Here is a 19,964-nt window from a genome sequence, read left to right as displayed (position 1 = left end):
AAATGTTCATTTAGCTATTGGTGAACACCTGAGCACTGCAGTCTAAATATGCTCTATGCGCTCCAAACATTAATCCTGATCTTTCTCTGGGAAAGGAACTGTGCATGGTTTCAAAATAATATAACATCCATCTAATACATCTGTTTGCAGTACTGCAGTAAAAGTGGTATCAAGATTAGAGATGCAATGAGCTAATACTATATGTTCTGGCCAAAATTATATATACTTTATAACTTATATAGATATAATTATATAAATTAACCAAAATTAGTGGATTACATTTTGGGAAAAACAAGTGTAATATAGTCTAAGCTAATGCATAGGAGAGGTGAGTCATGAGTGAGTATCAACCTCTAACGAAGTATCAAAAACTACAGTTCCTTTAATGTCACCCTGAGGCTGGCTCCAAAAATGAATCAATCCCATGTTAAAATATTCATATATTCAAAAATGTTTACAGCCAGTTACAAAACAGTTTTACCCTCTATAGATAATTTTTCTACTATAAATCAACTGTTCAACTTTGTGTCTTTGTGCAAACAGGCTGCTAGGATTCTCCTGCTGATGCTGTTTTACATTACTGAGCTGGAACTCTTGACCGTATTTGTTTTTTTCGACCATTTTTAAATGATTTGAACAAATATATGGTTTGCTGTACAGCTCATCCAAAAGTTTTGTGTTCCACCAAACACACTATAAACTGTTCAGGTGCCTAAGAAAGGGAATATGATATCGGTGCTTGTGGATAACTGAGGCTGTGGTATCTGTAATGGTTTCTGACATTAAAAAGTGCTACTGAGATGATACCTAATCAAGATGAATTCACTTCCCAATATAAGGAGATGTATAACTTTTGCCGTGTTATTTATGTAAGAGCACCCTGCCTGTCTAAGGACAGGAGTGGAGGCAAAACATTTCCTCTCACATAGCACATAGCTGGTATGATGTGTTAGCTTCAGATGCTAATGCTAGAAACAACGCCTACACCATTTTTTCCAGCCTGTTTTTAGACACAAATGGGAGAATAATGCATTCGTGCCAAGTTTGGTCCTGCTGCTGTCTGAAACCACTTGCTATCTATTCATTTTCATTAACTTCTTCCCACTGATTTTATTGCCCTGGCTGGTTCTTAATTTGCTTCTTGGCCTATTTGAACAGATCAACATGTCTGTGAGTACATCACGGCTTCTGTGAGCACAGGGAGAACAAATTTGTTTGTGAGTGGGTGTTGCAGTGGCTGAGCTGAGGCTGACTCTTAAAAAAAGGGTCCAAGACCATTATGAACAATTTAAAATTCAATCTACAGATAATGGGCACATAAATCCAATGAATGGTCCCTTACTCTCAATGATGTCACCCAGGCCTTGAGCAAAGAGGAGCTCTTTCAGGCGAGACACCTCCTCCTTCAGCTCACGCACCAATCGGTTGTTGGGATCCTCGTTAATGACAGCGTTACAGCGAATCTGTTTGGCACGGTCAGCATACCTGGGAATGCAAAAGATCACTGAGACACAGGTGTGTGAGGAGAAACACACACATATATACACATTCATAATTCCCCCAACATCCCCGTCTCTGCAGCCCAGAGCTGCAGCTGCAACCCGTGAAGGATGTTTGAAGTGTGAAAGTGAGGCAAGCCTCTGAGGGAAACGTGGATTACACAATGCCTGCGTTTCACCAACACCGGTGTCCTTCAAAGCAACATTCACCAGCTGTGTGGGAGGAAAAATCTGCAGCACAAAATGTGCTGTCTGCTCTGTTTACCTGAGCGTGCTAAGGGTCTCATCGTAGTTGATATCAGCTGGACTCAGAGCAGCAACCATCGCAGTTCGAGAATTTCCCCCTGACAGAGAAGAACAGATGTAAATTTATGCTTTGAGTTCAGAATGTGTACTTGATTGTCACTAGTTCTGCATGAATGTGGTGTCAGGAAAATAGGAAAACACTCTGTCTGAACAAGTTAAAATTTAGATTTTGCTACACCCAAAAAATGTCATTTGATTACATATAGTACAATTACATAAGTACAACATAAATCTTACATTTAACAGAAAAGTTGTGGTTTGCATTAAAATGTAAAAGTGATTAGCTTTTGGGGTTCAGACGCACGATTTTCTAGAGGGATTCTTTTACATATCACAGTGATGTTAGAAATATTAGAGACATTCAATGCCTTTGAAAAACGGTGTTCATACCCAAATTTTCTCTCAGTAGCCAAGTCAAAACTGAATCTCGGTATGGAATGAAGCTTTCTGCCTTTTTCTTCTTTTTATTCTGTTTATAAATAAAAGACACACAAAAAGTCAGCATGAATTAATTTTTTCTGTGTTTACTATAGGTTCAAATAAATAATGAATTAGGATAATAACATGTGAATCACTCACCTTATTCGGCCCAGAGTCCTAAAATGAAATGAGACAGTGGAAACTGTAATTTTTATCCAACACAAAATCGACTTCACCTTAAAAAATACAACAAATGGTTAATACAGACCACTTCTGCCAAAGCAGAGATGACTTTCCCCAGCGTGGTTAGAGATTTGTTGATATTTGCTCCTTCCTGTGACAGAACAGTAGGCAGATAAGGATTACGATGACAGTAAGCACAGACTGCTTTAACATGGATTTAGTCAGATAAATAAACATGATTTAAGATTTTTTTTTTGTAGTGTTTTCACCTTTAGCCTGGTCCCTTTGGCTCCGGTAGAATCGGCCCTCTCACTGCCAGCCAAATCCACCAAACTGATTTTACTGACCTAAAACAGCACACACCAAATCAGTAGGATCCAATTAATAAGATGCAACACATGGGCTTTCAACAACACAAAAAAAGAATCAATAGGTATTCATCTTTATTATAGAGACAGGCCTTATTAAAAAAAACAGCTTAAGAATTATCCTCATGACCTTCAAGGAGTCATTGATTTCCACGTCCCATCAAGACTTAAATCAGCGTCATCAGTCAGAGGGCAGATAAACCGAGACAGCAACTCGATGTTAAACAAATTCAGTGAGGATCAGATAAAAATCCTCTACCTTCTCAGTAGTGTTATCCATCTCTGTGTCGTGGCGTTTCTGGGTGAATATGATGTTGAAGACGGCGTGCGAGCGACTGCTTGTCTCATTCATGTTGGTGGCAGCCACAGTCCTGCACAGAGACAATGAATTTTAATTACTTTGTACAGTTCAGATTTTAGCCAGCAGGATGTGGGTTTAAGTATAATTTAATGAAAATGTTTTTTTTATATGACACACTCATAAAACACTATTCAAAGTAGAAATAGGTAGTTATATATAAAGCGTATTTTAAAAAAAGTATATTTAGTGTAACAGCAGCTATGTTTAGGTAAACGTCATGGTCACTGTGCTTGTGTTTTATCCCCCAAACCTTATGACACTTCCCATCTTCATGCTTCCTGTTTTATTTTGATCATTCATTTTTTCCTGTGTCTATTGTCGTTTTAATATTTATATATAAATATTTAAATTGATATTAACTGTTCCCTTCATTTCCCTTCTGTTTTCACTGTATGTATTCATAGATGATCTGGGTGGATGTATCTATCCTTCTATGCAAGACAGATTTTTAAAAAGGGGTCAAAACTAAAGCACAAAAAGCCACGATGTTTAGGTTTTTCCTTAAGCCCTAAAATCATTTTTGGAGGGAATTTCAACCAATTCTACAGCCAAAATCAAAAACCTCAGAGTCTAAGAACAAGAGAGACGTTTAATTTCTCACAATCATAACCAATCTAGAATTATAAATGGAAAAACCTGGAGCCTGCTAAGCAATGCATCTGACATTTTTATAGTGCACCACAAACATACATTTCATTAGAGTATTCCTTATTGCAAACCTCATATCCTGTGTGCAGTTACTTTAAGAGAGAAAGAAAGTGACTAATTCAATGGAGTCTCTCTTTAATTAGCCCTTTCATTCATTTCCTTTCCTCTGGAGCTAAAATAGAGCTAAATAGAATTTGCAGTTCCCCAAACAGCCACTTTAAACTTCTTTCAAAAGTGAGTTAATCCACATAGACTGCAATGTTAAAATGCAATATCACAACAGAAACATGTGTCCAGAAAACCAGCCTCCATAACAACTGTCCATGAGGTAAACTGTTATATAACTTAGTGCTTTAATTTCTATTAACTGGAGTCGCTACTGAACTGCATCTTCCAACCCTGTTTGTGGTCTTTGTACCTTTTGGAACATTTTTATGTAAATATCTGTTGAATAATAAGCCCTGCTGTGAGGAACAGCTCGCTTAACAAGTTTGTGCTTCTATTTTGTTGTTAATTGGCAGGTATATGTGTCCTTAGTGTTGCACTCACACAGTTTATGGCAGTTTACGCTACTTGCTAAGCTAACGTGCTAACTTAGCACTCCTCCTGTGGTTCACTGCCTTTTCCTGAGACTCAAGAAATAGTTGACTACATTACCTAGCCTTGTTGCCAGAATCCATCAGGTCCTGGATGTCATTGTAGGAGGTGACAGCCAGCTTGGACAGGTCCTCCACATAAGGTCCCATTAGAGGATGCTCTCGCACACGCAGGTGCCCTTTGTTTTTTGGGTTCAGCAAGTCCCGCACACGCTCACAGTAGATTTCCATGTAGCTTACCTGTTTCAAATTGACAGTTGATTGAACATTTATAACAGATGCGAGGTCTGAATCCACTGTATAAACAGGAGGGGCGCCCACACTCACCTCTACAGAGTAGGACATGCTGTTGTCTGTATTATCATTTATCTTTGTAAAAAGGTCTTCACACAGCTGGAAGAGGAAAACATAATAATCCGCAAAGAGATAAATTATTTAATTTATTATGTGCCCTGTTAAATTAATCAAAGTGTGTCAGTACCAGGGGAATAATTCCTTGCTGATCCTTCACATCCTGTTTCCCCATCATGGTGTAGGACTTGCCTGCACCCGTCTGACCATATGCAAAGATGCAGACGTTGTAGCCTTCAAAGGCATGAAGCAACATTTCCTCTCCGATGTCTTTGTACACTTGCTTCTGAGATGCATAATTGACATCTTCGGGCTGTGGACAGAGATCAATAATTGGTCATTTAAGACTAAAAATGTCTTGTAAGGCTTGAACAAATATATCCAAAACTGATGAAAATATGTGGATGCGTTGTGTTTGGGCTCCGGGGGTGCACGGATGACTTACCGAAGTGTGAGACCAGTAGGAGTAATCAAAGTTGAAGCTCTTGTTGTCTTTGGCCTGCTTGGGGTTGATGATGGCTGAAAGACAGGACAAGGAACATGGGTCAGAGGGAGGGTGAGAACCACCCATGTGAAACTGGATCTGAGCTGGGTTAGTATCATGTTGTGCTAGTAGAGCTGGAAAGGTTTCAGTCACCTCTCCTTTCTGCACCAACAGCTACCTTTGGGATTAAGTTATTGGGCTTGGCTTACATAAATTCATTACAGAAACGCATCACATTGGAACACTTCATCCAGAAGAGGACCAAACAGAAGGCATTGGAGACCATGTCAAAGTGTAAAATCCAATATTCGTTAAATCAAAGGCTGAGGTCACACACCGTCAGCCAGTCAATGAGGTAAACCAGTTGAGAAACAGGCAAAAAGGCCAGTTATTTTGTTACCTGTCAGGATTTTTCTAGGACACCTTGCGCTCAGCTCATCTTTCAACAGCATACAGCTTGAAACAACCAGCTGCTTTTAGCTGTATGCTGTCAGGCTCCGCTGACCTCTGGTAGCCCTCCAATAAATTCCACCTTTGTCAGTGTTATAACTTTCAGTCTTCCCAGAAGGCCAGTGAAGTGTCTATATGTTTTTATGTCTTCCTGTGTCTGCCAGCTGTTCTGTAAATCACAAATCCTCCATGAGCTATTTAAGCATCCATCTCGGTACTCAAACAGGAAATGCCTTCTCCCCATCAAACAGTGTATTCACACAGCGTATGCATATTGATAGCGTATAACTTCATCCCAGATTAAAGGGACAATTCGCCCTAAATCATCTTTTCCCTCCAGATTGAATTGCTTTTTTTTCATCCAGACTGTTTTGGTGAAGGTTGCCCAGTTTTCGAGATATTGACTGCAGAGATGCCTGGTTTCTGTTAAATATAACGGAATAAACAAAGAAAAAATACATCTGAAATACTCAATGTTTCATGATGTAGTTACTCAAAAAAAGTGCCAAAACCTTATTGTGAAGATTTTGTGCAGGGAGTAGGAAACATGCATCTTCTCATGAAGACAGGCCGGGTTTAAATATTAATGGAGTTTCCTCTCAGCTGATGTTGGTCATTGAAGATGGTGGAAAGGATAGTTCCTACATGACACTGTTCACATCAAAAGCTGTGATTTTTTTTTTTAAATAAGTATTTCAATATATTTAATAAGAGATGTTGAGTTATTTAAATGCATTTTTTTTCAAGTTTTGAGCACCAAAATACACCAGATTTTTACATTTTCATTACATTCAAGAGAAGGCAGACATCTCTGCAGCCAAAATTTGATTTTGGAATAAGCACTAACAGTCTGATCCCCAGAATGACGACAACTCAAGAAAATCCAGTTAAACAGTGATTTATAATTAAATCATATCGTACTGATGGCTAATCTAACGTCATGTTAAGGATGTCTGCCCCGAGGCCTGATCGACATGATGATGATACACTGGTTTCAAAAATAAAGCATAGAGTATTTAAAGTATTTTGAGTGGAAAAGGTTTTGCACTTCGAACTAAAGGACTAATTACAGCTTTTTATAGATTTAACTTGTGGAAAAACACATTTTTGGGGAAAACAATATTTCAAGTTACACGTAAAACCTTTTGATAATATTATTGTGCTTGTTTTTCATTCGTAGACATTACAATATAAACACAACGTAAAATATTGGATACACAAATTATCTTTTTTCTGCAAAAACATCTAATAAAGAGTATTTCTTGAGATTTTTTTTTTGCTGTGCATCAAACAGTTTCACCCTGATTTGTCCAAACTCAGCAGACACAATGAAATCGAGATTAGTTTGTTTTTTGTTTTTGGCATGAATACTACTCCACATGTTGGTGTGCCCACATATCTCATTTGGTCTTGGTGCCAACATGATGCTTCCTCCCTGCTCCCTGGGCTCCAGACCATTTTCTCTACTAATGCAGATGCGGTCGATAAAAGAGGAAAAGGCCCAGAGCTAAGTACGAGCTCAAGTAAGTGTACACAGTTTTATTTCCTCTCTACACTGCTACTGTTCCCAGCTATGAAATATAGGCCAGTGTGGCTGACTTGGGTTTCAGATTTCAGATCTAATCCTCGCCATGACTAAGAGATGAGACTTCACTTACTGGCCGTGACTCATCCTGGTACTCTGGAAGAAGGCCAGATATGAACATAGATGTACTACAGTCCTCATATTTGCCATACTTATCCAAGCAGTGTCATCTGTATTTGCTGCTAACAGAAACAATTTCGAGAACCATAAGGACATTCGAAGAGAGGATCTTCAATCAACGTCAATACACTTAAAATATGCAGTTTTAAAGAAATATGTTCTTCTTTTGTCCATTTTTCACCTTTCCACAATGTTTTAGGATTTTTGGCCTGCTTAGTTTTGGTTAAAGTTAAACCTGACTGAAAGTTAAAAAATAATCCTCATTCATCTTAACATCATCGTATCTTGCTGCTGACCATCACAAATCTAGACTGCTCACTAATTATTATTAATGTTTAGCACTGTTGCCTGTGCTGCTTCTGTCACACAAACATGTTGTGCCCGTCTGTGCGGATATTCTCCAGAATCTCCGGCTTCTCCCACCATCGGAAAACATGCTCTGCTAATGCTGCCTATCTGAAACAGGATGCTCTCCCAAAGGAGATTACTAATCTCTCTACATTTACTTCTTATTTAAATAAGGGTTAAAAAAGGGTTACAAATTTTAAAAAATAACAGCTGCCGAAACAAAAGACAGTTCCTACGTAGCAGCGAAGGAGTTTGTGCTGCTTCACTGCAGCTTATTCTGTGTTGCATCTTTTATTATGCAGTAATTTCCTTTTCTGACATATTTCACTAAGCAGTATTAGTAGTCACATTACTTACTGCTTTTAACTGGGTATATAGTAAATATTACCTAAATATTACACAATCAGGAAACTGTCCATTCTGACAGAAAACGCTGATCTGGTTTTACAAACTCTGGATTCACTCACTCGGTAAATAACTGAAAGGAGACATGAACTACTTTATCAAACCATCCATCCATTCGCTTCCGCTTATCCTTTTTTAGGGTCGTGGGGGGCGCTGGAGCCTATCCCAGCTGTCATAGAGCGAGATGCGGGGTACACCCTGGACAGGTCGCCAGTCTGTCGCAGGGCCAACACACAGGGACAGACAACCATTCGCACTCACATTCACTCGCACATTCACACCTAGTGGCAATTTGGATTATCCAATTAACCTATCCCCACAAGCTGCATGTCTTTGGACGGTGGGAGGAAGCCGGAGTACCCGGAGGGAACCCACGCAAACACGGGGAGAACATGCAAACTCCACACAGAAAGACCCCCGGCCTGATGGTGGAATTGAACTCAGGACCTTCTTGCCGTGCTAACCACTGTGCCACCGTGCTGCTTTATCAAACCTCTAAAATAAAAAAAAAACACAAAAAACCAAGGATTTCATTATTGCCCAGAAGCCTTCGCTATATGACATCCTCTCTAAACTTACTCATCTTCAACAGCGCTGTGATTCATACAAGATGAGCCCTCTGCATCCCTACTTAAGCACAGAATACAAGAGTGTCTTGCATTCAGATAAGGTAACTACTTTGGAGTGGTGGTGACTGGCAGCACGAATTACCATCAGAGCGGAAGTACCGGGTACCGCCTTTGCAGACTGCATGGGTACAGACTTCTTTTATACTATCCTAACCAAGCTTGTTAAATGCATGTAAGGTTTTTATTTGCAATGAAACGTTTTTCTGAAAGTAGCCACAAACAAAAAGAGAATTTCTGACTGAGTAATTGTTGAAACTAATTTAGTAACCAACCATATATGAGGGCTGCAGTGAGACACGGGAGCAGGACTGAGTGTTTAAGCTCAATAGCTGAGGTATCTCTTCCAGTGATCATCGCTTATCTCTCCACCATAGGACAGTTTCTGCGTCATTTCAAGCACACAGAGGAGACCTCCTTCAACCTTCACTATGTCCACTTTTGCCGTCTATCTTCCCTTTTTACGATGGAAGCACTTTTTAATTCTTAGCTGTAGATTTAATTGATGACCCATCATTAAGTGCAGACAATTAGACGAGAAAAGCGAGCAGTTCATTTTCTTCCGTCTTTGTCACCACGTCTGGAGTGTTTTGAAGTAAAAGCCCAATCGACACATTTATCAACATGATCAATTGATCAATTTACCATGTTCTAAATACCCAAATACCTCAATAAAAGCTGTTTCTAATTCAGTTTTTGCATGGAGGTAATTAACTGAACTGTAAAAACCGGCATGTGATAACAAAATATTTTAAGTTAATGTAATTTGATTTATTAAAACAACAGTGTATGATTTACACTAACAGTCTATATTTACAATGTTGAATCTATATTTCTTTATAAACATTTATTCGATGAATTTTAAAATGAAGGACTTATTGGGCAAAAAAATTAATTACTGTTTACTGTTTTTGTTTAATCTTTTTGCAAATGTTTACCACCTTAAAATGTACTCGCAACAATGTATTCTTATAGCTGTGTATTGTGAAAGAATACCACTACACTGTATTCCAATTTTGAGCATTCCATATGTTTTATATTTTCCTAATATTTCCCTGATAACGGCAAATAATCTTTTTACGTAACCGTGACTGAAAATAGTACTGCTCATGCTGATCAGGTGGCCCAGTTTTAAAGTTTCCCACTTTATCAAATGCCTCCACTCATCACTGTATCTGTCAGGAACGCCCACGTTCCTCGTCTTTTTCCTAATTATAGCAGTGATTATCTGCTCGAGGTTAAATTCAGTTGCCCTTCTGTCATGTTTTCAGTATCCTTTTACTGCACATTCCATGTTTGTCTTTGTCATAGCTGCTAGGTCTTCATAATTGTGACTGAGTGATGCTGCTCAGGACTGTCACGGCTGACCTGCCCCAGTCAATAGAAGACGAAATGTGATTGCGTCAGCGGGTCTGAAAGAGGGGATATGAACTCACTGACAGGGACTGGAGGAAAGCCACGTAGATACTATATTCAGCCGCAGCAGCTGTTTGCTGATTTATATCTGATAAAAGAGCAGTAATCATTATGGTAATGAGGGTTTTTACTACACAGATGAAGAAAAGGCATGAATCCACAATTTCTCTCAAAAAGACGTTAGATGTTAGATATACTGTTACTGGAAAAAGTCACAATGTTGAATAATAAATAGAATGGGGAATACTGGGAATTTCACCCCTGTTTTTAAGTTCAAGTTTGTCGTTATCGTCTTTGAAACAAGGGAGGGGTCAATGTCTGAATGTCAATACTAAACGCTTTAAAGAATACCCTGCTTTGGTGTCTATTTTACTCTAATGGAGATGATGATTTAGATCACCATTATGATGCACTAAAGAACAATTTAAAATAGCAATCAGACCATAAAGTCACCATAACAGTGGTTAACAAGGTCATAAACCAAGTGAGAATCATGGCTGTTTTCCCACAGGCTTTTAAACTACTCTATTCACTTCCTCTTGCCTATGAAAGAGCATCAAGGTTTAGGCTGCAGCCAATTCCAATATGCAATTCATATCCTTAGTGCAGTGCACTGCTAAGCTCATGCTACTTGAATGAGAAACAGCAGTTTTTTTGGAATATAGTCCAAATGGGATATAATGCATGAACACATGTAAAAGAAACCACCAAATGCATGTTAAAGTAATGCATCTACACTCATATACCTGATTAGATTTCTTGCTTTTACATATATTACTACCTGTTATGTTGCGATGGTGAAAATTTTGATGTCTTCATAACTTTTCTGCAGCAAAATTAACAGAAATCTACAGAGTATTTGCAGCAAGTAGTCTTCTAAAGCGAGGCCCCTTATTCCTTCAGGTCTTTCCCCTGCATCTTAATTAAGGTCGGCGTGGGAGGGAAGTTTTATCAGACAACAAGATTACTGCCATTCTCCTGCTTTGTGGGAACTGGGCTATTGACCCACACATGAATGTCAGGGAGCACAAAGAAGCGAGAGACACACACACACACAAAATCCAGAACTCCTTCGTCTTTTCCCTTTCTTCAACCCAGACTACAGAGAGACAAGGGGGCATTTATACCCCGATTCTCTATCCCCTCCAGACACTGCAACCAATGGGCTTTTTCATGACATCAGCCTGCTCACATCCTCCAGCCCACATCCAGAGCTATTGACTCAGTTTGGAAGAGAACAATCTGCTCCACTGAAAGACCGGCAGTCTCACTGAAAGCAGCTTTGTGCATCTGAAAAACGGGAAGCTTCTTAAAAGTGTTGACAGGATGTTTAAAGTCTGGGTTTTAGGAAAAATAACTGAAAGAGAAATATGATAAATTCACACCTATATATGACATAAAGTGGTGACTTCCTTTTAATATGTAAGAATAAATGGATTAATGTGTATCTTTTTCCAGATTAACGCATCAACACAATATGAAATTCAGAAAGCATACTGCATATATTTATTGCAAGCCCCACTGTGGTTTTAATAAACTTTATAGGGCAGGTGGCTGAAAATCCCCCATTGTTTCTTTCTGCTGGAGAACAACAGAAGCAAGCCTCTGCTACAAAAACTCATATTGCATTCATCTAATTTATTAGCACTTGCTTTGGTTTTTGAGCAGTGCATTATTTCAAGCTGCAGCTCCTGTGGGCTGGACATCAGATCTAGCTCATAGCAGCAGCCACTTTGTTAGAAGGTCGTCTTAAATTTCTGATTAGAATTAGACAAATCAAAATGGTAAATGCTTCCATATTTGCCCACATGCAGGTCTGACTATACCTTTTTCAGTAACCTGTGTTATACTAGATTAAAGTAGATCGCTGTATTAGAACCAAGACCAAAGCTATCACCACGATTGTTTTATCTGAACCAGAGGTGCCGTTGAAATCTCAAGGAGACAGAGAATTTGTGGGCAGGGCCCAAAACCTATGGAATAAACCTCCTCAGGAAAGTTATAAACCTGATTATTTCTTGGTTTAAATGATTTCTAGCTTAAGTGTGAGACCCTGGTATTCGTTCGACTAGTTGATTTTTGTGATCTTTGCAAAGCAATTTACTGTAAAGCACTTTTTAAGACAAGCTTTAAACAGTGTTACACAATGATGGCAGTGTTCGTGAAGTGTTTTAAATTTACATGTGTGTGGATAATGTCATGGATAAAAACATAAAAAAGGGATTTGTGTGATTAAAAATCAAATTCACAGATGGCTTAAAACAGTACATCTTCAAGGACTTTTTATCACTCCACACGCTGCCAGTTTATTCCCAATGGACTCCGGTACCTCTGGTCTATGTTTACACTGCTGAAGTAGGCAAACACTTATTGTTCACTGCCATAGAAACAGAGAAGGAAGCCAAACGAAGTAACATCACTCCTACTGTACAGTAAAAAATTTCAAACGAGTTCTTAAACACCATCCCACATAAAAATATGACGGCCCAGAAAGGCCACCCAGCTCGTTATGTAGTCACCCGTGACATGAGCAGGGAGGAGGGAGATGCCTAAATTAGGCCAAACGGTAAATATTTTAGGAAGTCTCATCAATTATTGACAAACGGCTTTACCTTGCTAAGCAGACTACATATCGAGTGTCTTTCCAGTCTCTTCGCTCAGTCCTCTGTTAAATCTATGAATGTGTGCTGCTCTTAAGTACATGTTTTTTTTAAAGTGAAGGAAACTTACAGAGCAGGTTTCCTAGGAAAATTAATGTGGCTGGTTTTGGATTATAACAAAATTGTTCACTGCATATGCTTGAACAGAAAGATTAATTATAAAATGGTGAAGAAGGAATAATTTTTAATCTGTATTCATAAATAGCAGGACTTCTACAAAATAAATGAGAAGATTATGTCACCTAACACGTGATGTTCAACTGATTTGCAAAGCTGGTGATGTGCTAAATCCTTCACTGCTTGCTCTGTTTAGCTGCTGAAAAGGTGGACCCTGTAGTAATTACATATTGTCTCAAACAAGTTCAGTTAGATCACATTTTGTCTGAGGCAGGAAAAAGGTTTGCTCCCACAGAAACTGAGTCTGAGTCTCTATAAAATGTTGCTAATTTGATGTGTCTTGAAATACGCCTTACATGTAGAGAGGAAATTAATGGTTCAGTAATCCAACCGCACAGAAAGGTTAAAGGTCGAGGTGAGCTACAGCTGGAAAACCTTGTGCTTAATGCCTCGTGGAAGAAGAAGCCTCCCCCAGGTTAAGCAAACATCTGTCAGACTTAATTACAGTTTTACTTCACTGTATAAGCCAGCCTTGAAGATAATAAAAAACATGCACTTTTTTCAGTAAAACCACAGTTCTATGAAAAAATCCTAGTTAGAGTACTTACTAGTGGTGTTTCCAGACATCTGAATGATCAGTTTGCTATCTTTCTCAATCTCCCTAGAATTGAAGGGGCGGACCCGCACCGCCACCTTCACAGAGGCCCCTGCCATGGTGCTGTCTTCTTAGCACCTTGGGGTGCTTTCTGTAATGCCGGTCTGCAAGTCTGTTGAAAGGAGGAGAATATGAATTACAACTGAGTTGCTGCCAATACTAAACTAAAAACTAATGTGCAAACCACTCCCCAAGAAACCCAGAAACTGCAACTTAATCAACTTAAGCAGCATTTAACAGCTAATTCAAAGTAATGGATAAGCAGTAGAAACAGGATGGCAAAAGGAATGCATACGTGATCTGAATATATAAGTTATAGTCATAAGAGTCACTAGAAGGGTAGAGAAGAGTAGAGAAGGAAGACTGAAACATAGAGTATAGTTAGTAGTATATTTTCTGCCATATTTCAAATTCAAATCCCCTCACGATGACATCATCAGGATCTAAGGGTAAAAAAGCTGACTGTTTACAGCTGTGGGCTCAAAGGGATTACTTGTACATACACTGATCAATTATCTGAAACTTTGTTCATGTTTAATACCACATAAAATGCAGTGATGAACTGCCAAATGGACAAAAAGCTTAACCACAGACAAAAAGTTAGGCCAGCTTACACGACTGATAAATGGGGAGCTGAAAGCTTAAAATTAGATAAAAAAAAATGTCTAAAGGGTTAAAACAACTAAAAGTATTTTAACTACTTTTCAGCGGAGGGAGTGGGATCACTCAATCATCAACGTTTATCCAGTATCCTAATAAGCCAGCATTCTTCTGATTGGCTGCCCCTCGCAAAAAGAGCATGTGAAAAGCAAATGGGTGGGGCCTCGATATGACAGATCAATCTAAAAAAAATCAAGCTTTCTGCTCACATGAATTTCTTGAATGCCTGATGACCTCATTATTTCAATTGTTGGTCATGTTTAATATCAACTATTATACAGTTTAGTAAAAGTACAGTTCTAATTTTAACATTGTGAAGAAGGGATACTTGAGTCCATTTCCCAGGCCTACAGAGGCATGTTATATGAAAAAGGTCGGGAACGACTGTCCTTATTACTAGATTTACTGATTTTATAAACATCCATCAGTTCATAAGTGATCGTCATGCCATAGCAGACTTTTCTAGCATGTGCTCTGTTTGCATAATATTACAAATGTTGTCTTATTTTTGCATTGTTTTGTTAGAAATTGTAAAGTTGGAATATTGCATCTTGCGGTTGATGAGACTGGGACAATAGCGTAGGGCAGGGCTAAGTGGCTGTAACATGAAAAGACCATGCATGGTCAGCTACAGCCAGGGGAGTAATGGATAATAAAGCAAGCTGTAACAAAAGAAGTGCAGCAGCAGCTAAATGTCAGGCTGTTTCTCTGGATGACAATGGCACTGAAACCAGCCACAAATCCAGGGTCTGGCTCCATTCAGCAGCTCCATTTCACCAACGACTCGTTACGCAGTCACTCAAAAGGCAAAAAAATTACATTCAATAGATTTTAGTGTGTGGTGGGTGGATCAAGTACAAGCATGACTCATCATCAAAATTTTTAATGTGGTTATCAATAAGCTTGACTATGATACAATTAGATTTCAGTGATGCTGCATCAGGTACATCTATGAATATTAATAAGAGAGTCTGTCATTTCTTTTACTCAACTGATGCCTAAGATTTGGGATCACGTCAGATTTGGTACCAATACTCAGAGCGTGTTCGTGACTCAGATTGTCTTTCATCACTGAATGTAAATCTGCTGTGTCACCCCGATTCCTGGTACATCCTCTCCAGCTGGCACCTGAACAGATTCACTCGCAAGATGCATGCAGGGAACATAGTACAAAAGCAAAACAGGTGTGAACTGACTGCAGGCTAAAAATCAGGATTAATAAATGAAAAGGAGCGAATGGTGTACAAGGTGTGCCATAAATCGACTCTGGTTTTGTTATCTGAAATGGAAAATATTAATCATGTCACAGTGCAACTTGTGCATCTTGTGAAAATATATTTCCACTTCTTTTTCTCCCCTTTCCACATAACATCCATGGTCATAATCTGCTCACACATCAATCAGCTGATGATGGAGCTCAGCTGGGCGGCCACCATTTTCCCAGTGACAAAGACTAAAGTAATGCACATAATGTTTTTGACAAGACTTTAGGCAAATTTTCCTTATTGATTAGGTAACTGTGAATTTATTAAATGCTTTTAAAAAACAAACAAGTTTGTTTTTCAGGATGGCAGCAGGTCCATAAAACGCAAGTCATGGACACTGTCGTTATCAAGCTTAAACTGACCATTTTGACTTGATAAAAACATCATTTATTGCGTCATTTCAGCAGCTTTTGGCGTTATGACACAACACTTTAGCGCACACGTCTACCTCACCTTTCCCCCAATGACAGTGCATTTATTGCTGCCGTCCTGCTCACACAAATAAAAGCCTCTTTATTAAAAATAGACGCAGTTAAATAACATGACAGCACATAGCTGGTGTCAGACAGCAGCTTTAATGCCTCTGTATCGCTCTAGGCTGCCTTTTTCCCGACAATGACAGCCTCTTCAATGGCCGCACCCTAAGCCCATCTCTCCCCAGGAGATTTAACACTAAGTAAATAAAGGCTGCTTCATTAAAACTGCATCAGCACTGTGACAATGGAAACACTGAAAAAAAAAGCCGCCCTACCTCGGCAATGCCAATAACGTGAATTGGCTCTATTTGTCGTGCTCGTCTGTTTTATTGTCCAGCTCCGCGGACACCACCACCACCTCCGCTGCTCTCCTCCAGGTCTGGCACTGCCCCTGCTAACAGCTTCCCTTCTCCATGAAGGGCTGAGGAGGTCACCGCCTGCTGGTGCCTTGTACCTGTACCTCCTCTTCCTCCACCCGTGACTGCCAGTGGGGACTCAAGGAAAACGGAAAGGCAGCTTGGGATGTTCGGCCGAAGCGATCAAAACGGCTCTGTTGTCTCCCTGTCTATGGCAAGGATGCTCGAGCTCCACTGAGCCAGTGACATCATCACCGAGGGAGGTAACAGCATCAATGCAGTAGTGGGAAGAGAGAGAGAGGGAGAGGCGGAGGCAGGGAGTGGGATTAGTATCCCGCTTATGACCTCTTATGAAAGCTGTAATAGAGAAAACCCTTTTATTAAAGGTAAAACTCGCGGATAGCGGGGGAATTAGGGTTTTTCTCGAGGGGTAAAATCAGCCTGGACTACTTGGAGGATTGTTTTGGAAGCAGTGCATGTGAGGACACACAAACGGTGTTGTACTTGTGGTTTAGTAGGTCAGATCAGGGATATCAAGCCGAGAGGAGACAAGTGGCACAAAGCAGGTCGCCGCGCATGGAAACTGAGTGTTCACTGAAACATCCAATACAGCTTCTTAGAGTAGAGCCAGGCCTCGGGAACGGCATCACAGCAGAAAACAACAATATAAGGCCCAAATTTTTTATTTTTCTTGAGATGTGTTTATTTATGACAACGATTTTTGTTTCCGCATTGCAGTTTTAAAGTGTGTCGCTGTATTTTACTGGAGCAAATAATAAACGTTGATTGCTAAACAAACAATACGTGCAGTTTGTTTTTTGACCTCCCTTTTGAAAAGGAAGCAGCTAAATGCACATGCACCTATGTATGTATTCTTTTAACACATGCAACCCACACTTTAGTTTCCACTTCTTGAAAAAAAATGAAAATATGTGAAAACTATCATTTCTGGACGATTTGTCATACCTTAATTCCACCCGTGTTCTGTGGATTAGAACATCTGAAACAGGAAAAGCACAGATTAAGACACTTTTTGACAACCATGACTCAGTTCCATGAAGTGAACTTAATGAGTCTCAGCTTTATAATTATATTAATTGCATTTTCCCAAAATATAGAGATTTTGACTCATGGCAGTAAGAAGCACTGATGTCATATTATGTTTTTCACTGATCAATAAAATTTCAGTTAAATTTTCCTTGAGAGAGAGAGGACCGTTTTTACAGGCAGAAAAACACTGTCTGCTTCAGAGAGATACTCAGATAAACACACAATTTCCATCAGATGGAATGAATGAAAATTCAAAAACTCATCATTCTAGCTCTATTTTTTCAAATTTACTGACTACATTAAGGAGTGACAGTATGCCTATTTGACAAATAAATACTCCATTTAATATGCACAGCAGCATTTTTTTCTACAAGTGCCTTATTTATTACATTTGAAAGCATTTACGCCACACACCACACAGCTGGATTCTCTTAGTTAAGAGTTGTCAGGAAAGGGGGTCTGACAGCTGAAGCCTGTACCTCCCATTCTACTTTTAAATATCCACAAATAAGCCTGCAGTCTGAGCGTGAAGTGATCTGTTGGGATAATAACATAATATAAGGTTTAAGATAAGATGTGGCCTTATTATTCAACATTTTGCATGTGAGAAGAAGAATTTTAAATGCAGTTATAGTGACTGGATGTTTACAATTTAGCACTGTTGACAGAGAGCAGTTATTTTTGCTTAATGTGTACATTGAAGGACATATTGTGGTCAAAAATGACTCCAAGATTCAACTCAGTGCTGCTGGAGGTATCTGCCCAGAAACCATATTTCTAAGAATTTTAGGACTGTCTACAATAACCTCAGTTTTCGTCTGAATTGGTACTAAAAGTGGTAAATAAGAGGCCCCTGTGACAGACTGGTGACCTGTCCAGGGTGTACCAGTTTCTCACCCTATGGCAGCTGGAATAGGTTTCTATGTCTTTAAGCAAACCCTTTAGTTCAACTGGTTGATTTGCATCACCAGGCTTCATGGATAAAATAAAGCTTGATATTGCATACACAGCAAATGAATGTGTATGCTGTATTTTCTAATAACATTATCATGGGAAGCATGGATAATGTAAGACGCATTCAGCACGGAACCCTTTGGATCTTTAGCATCAGGTTGATAACAGAGATGAGAGAAGAAGAAGCTTCTTTCAGCTGCTCCTTTATTCACACGGCGTCGCCACAGCAGGTAACTTTGCATATTTGAGTCAACACAGCCCTGAAAGAGACTTGTGCCTCCTCCTGGGCTCAAACCGGGGAGCTTTTATTTGTTAGGGGAATGTGTAGACACCCTACATCACTGGCAAAAAAAAGATGACAGGATCCTGCTACTGGACAATGAAGATTTAGTGCCTGTAAAGCTCGATGCTAACAGATCAGTACATTTTATTTTCACTTACAGCCAGTGTGTATAGTTAAAAAAAATCTTATGTGTATATTTTCAAAAATGAATTTTATAATTTGGCATCTGAGGAGCAGCTTTCTGAACAAATTCTTTTTTTTCTTCCTGAAAATAATTTGCAGTAATTTGCAAAAAGGTTTAGGCAGTAAAAGGCAGTCAACAGGAACTCTTTGTCTGGTGGAAGGATACTTTAACTGCTCAGGTTTCAGCCTCAGTGAAACACAATGCAATTTTGTGACCTTGCTCTTTGCACAGTCCTACCATTCCTACTGCTCTCTCTCTCACACACATTTAGACGATGTGTAAAATCCTTCTTGGGCTCTCTCTGTCTCATCCACTTCTCTCTCATGCAAATGTTTTATTTAATTCATCAGCATTAAGATTTCAAGGTCTAATCTCCTCGCAGAACGAACATGCTTCAAACGGCACACAGAAAATGTAAGTGGTGTGAATCACAGACGTGAATAAAACAGGATGATGTCACTCCCATGAATCACCACATGCTAAACTCGGCAGACACTCCCTGCTGTGTGTACGTTTTGTTTTTTTTTAAAGTGGGATGTTTTTATGATTACTTTGGCACACTAGTGTCCACTAGAGGAAAACACAGGAGTCGTGTATTGTGTCCCGATTCGCGATTGAGGTGTGAGACAAAGGACCACTGGTCCAAGTGAGTCCAAATAATGATTTTATTAAACACACGTGTGGGAAGATACACACCACTACATTATCAGCATAGATCTCCACTAGAAAGCACACTTCAAATGGCTTTTAAATGTCAGGGTTTACGCCCCTTCTTGCGTCAAGCAGATACATAACATGCATAAGTTACAGTTAATGACAGTCACCACACCTTTTGTTGACAACCTTTAACACATTTTAAGAAGCCTCCGCTCCATGTGTTTCCTGTCGTCGTCCTTTTTTCCACTCTTATCTCTGGAACATCATGAGCACATCCTGTACAAAACTGTTGCTTTTGCAGGTACAAACTGCAGTTACAAGAAAAACATATCTCACCTCTACCCAAGGAGTGAGTCTACGTGATGTCTGTGTTTGTAAGCGTGTTATGGATTGACCTTTTTCTGCACTCTGTCATCTTTCACAATAGATCATCTCTTTATGAGCACATTTTGCAATATGTGTAATAACATGATTGAAACTA

At 39.3% G+C, this 19,964-nt stretch overlaps 1 protein-coding gene across 8 annotated transcripts in view; it reads right to left on the bottom strand.

Moving 5' to 3' along the window:
- The window catches only part of kif1aa (kinesin family member 1Aa), a 48,965-nt gene extending 32,353 nt beyond the window's left edge, over nt 1-16,612 (bottom strand). For 4 of the 8 annotated variants that reach the window (XM_040040030.1, XM_040040031.1, XM_040040033.1 and 1 more), the window contains exons 1-13: nt 16,275-16,612; nt 13,552-13,710; nt 5,178-5,251; nt 4,863-5,045; nt 4,709-4,774; nt 4,443-4,621; nt 3,036-3,147; nt 2,678-2,755; nt 2,494-2,559; nt 2,385-2,402; nt 2,196-2,274; nt 1,765-1,843; nt 1,343-1,485 (exon numbers count right to left, since the gene is read on the bottom strand). In XM_040040030.1, the coding sequence (XP_039895964.1) occupies nt 1,343-1,485; nt 1,765-1,843; nt 2,196-2,274; nt 2,385-2,402; nt 2,494-2,559; nt 2,678-2,755; nt 3,036-3,147; nt 4,443-4,621; nt 4,709-4,774; nt 4,863-5,045; nt 5,178-5,251; nt 13,552-13,657 (1,183 nt within the window). In that variant the 5' untranslated portion in view covers nt 13,658-13,710; nt 16,275-16,612. The remainder of the gene's footprint in view (nt 1-1,342; nt 1,486-1,764; nt 1,844-2,195; nt 2,275-2,384; nt 2,403-2,493; nt 2,560-2,677; nt 2,756-3,035; nt 3,148-4,442; nt 4,622-4,708; nt 4,775-4,862; nt 5,046-5,177; nt 5,252-13,551; nt 13,711-16,274) is intronic. The other 4 variants (XM_040040036.1, XM_040040035.1, XM_040040037.1 and 1 more) reach the window with 2 other exon arrangements.
- Nucleotides 16,613-19,964: the final 3,352 nt, after the last annotated feature.

Source organism: Simochromis diagramma, unplaced genomic scaffold (genome assembly GCF_900408965.1).
Source record: "Simochromis diagramma unplaced genomic scaffold, fSimDia1.1 OVJJ01000026.1, whole genome shotgun sequence".
NCBI classification, from domain to species: Eukaryota; Metazoa; Chordata; class Actinopteri; order Cichliformes; family Cichlidae; genus Simochromis; species Simochromis diagramma.
Note: the sequence above shows the minus strand (reverse complement) of the source record. Positions and strands in the feature narration are given on the sequence as shown.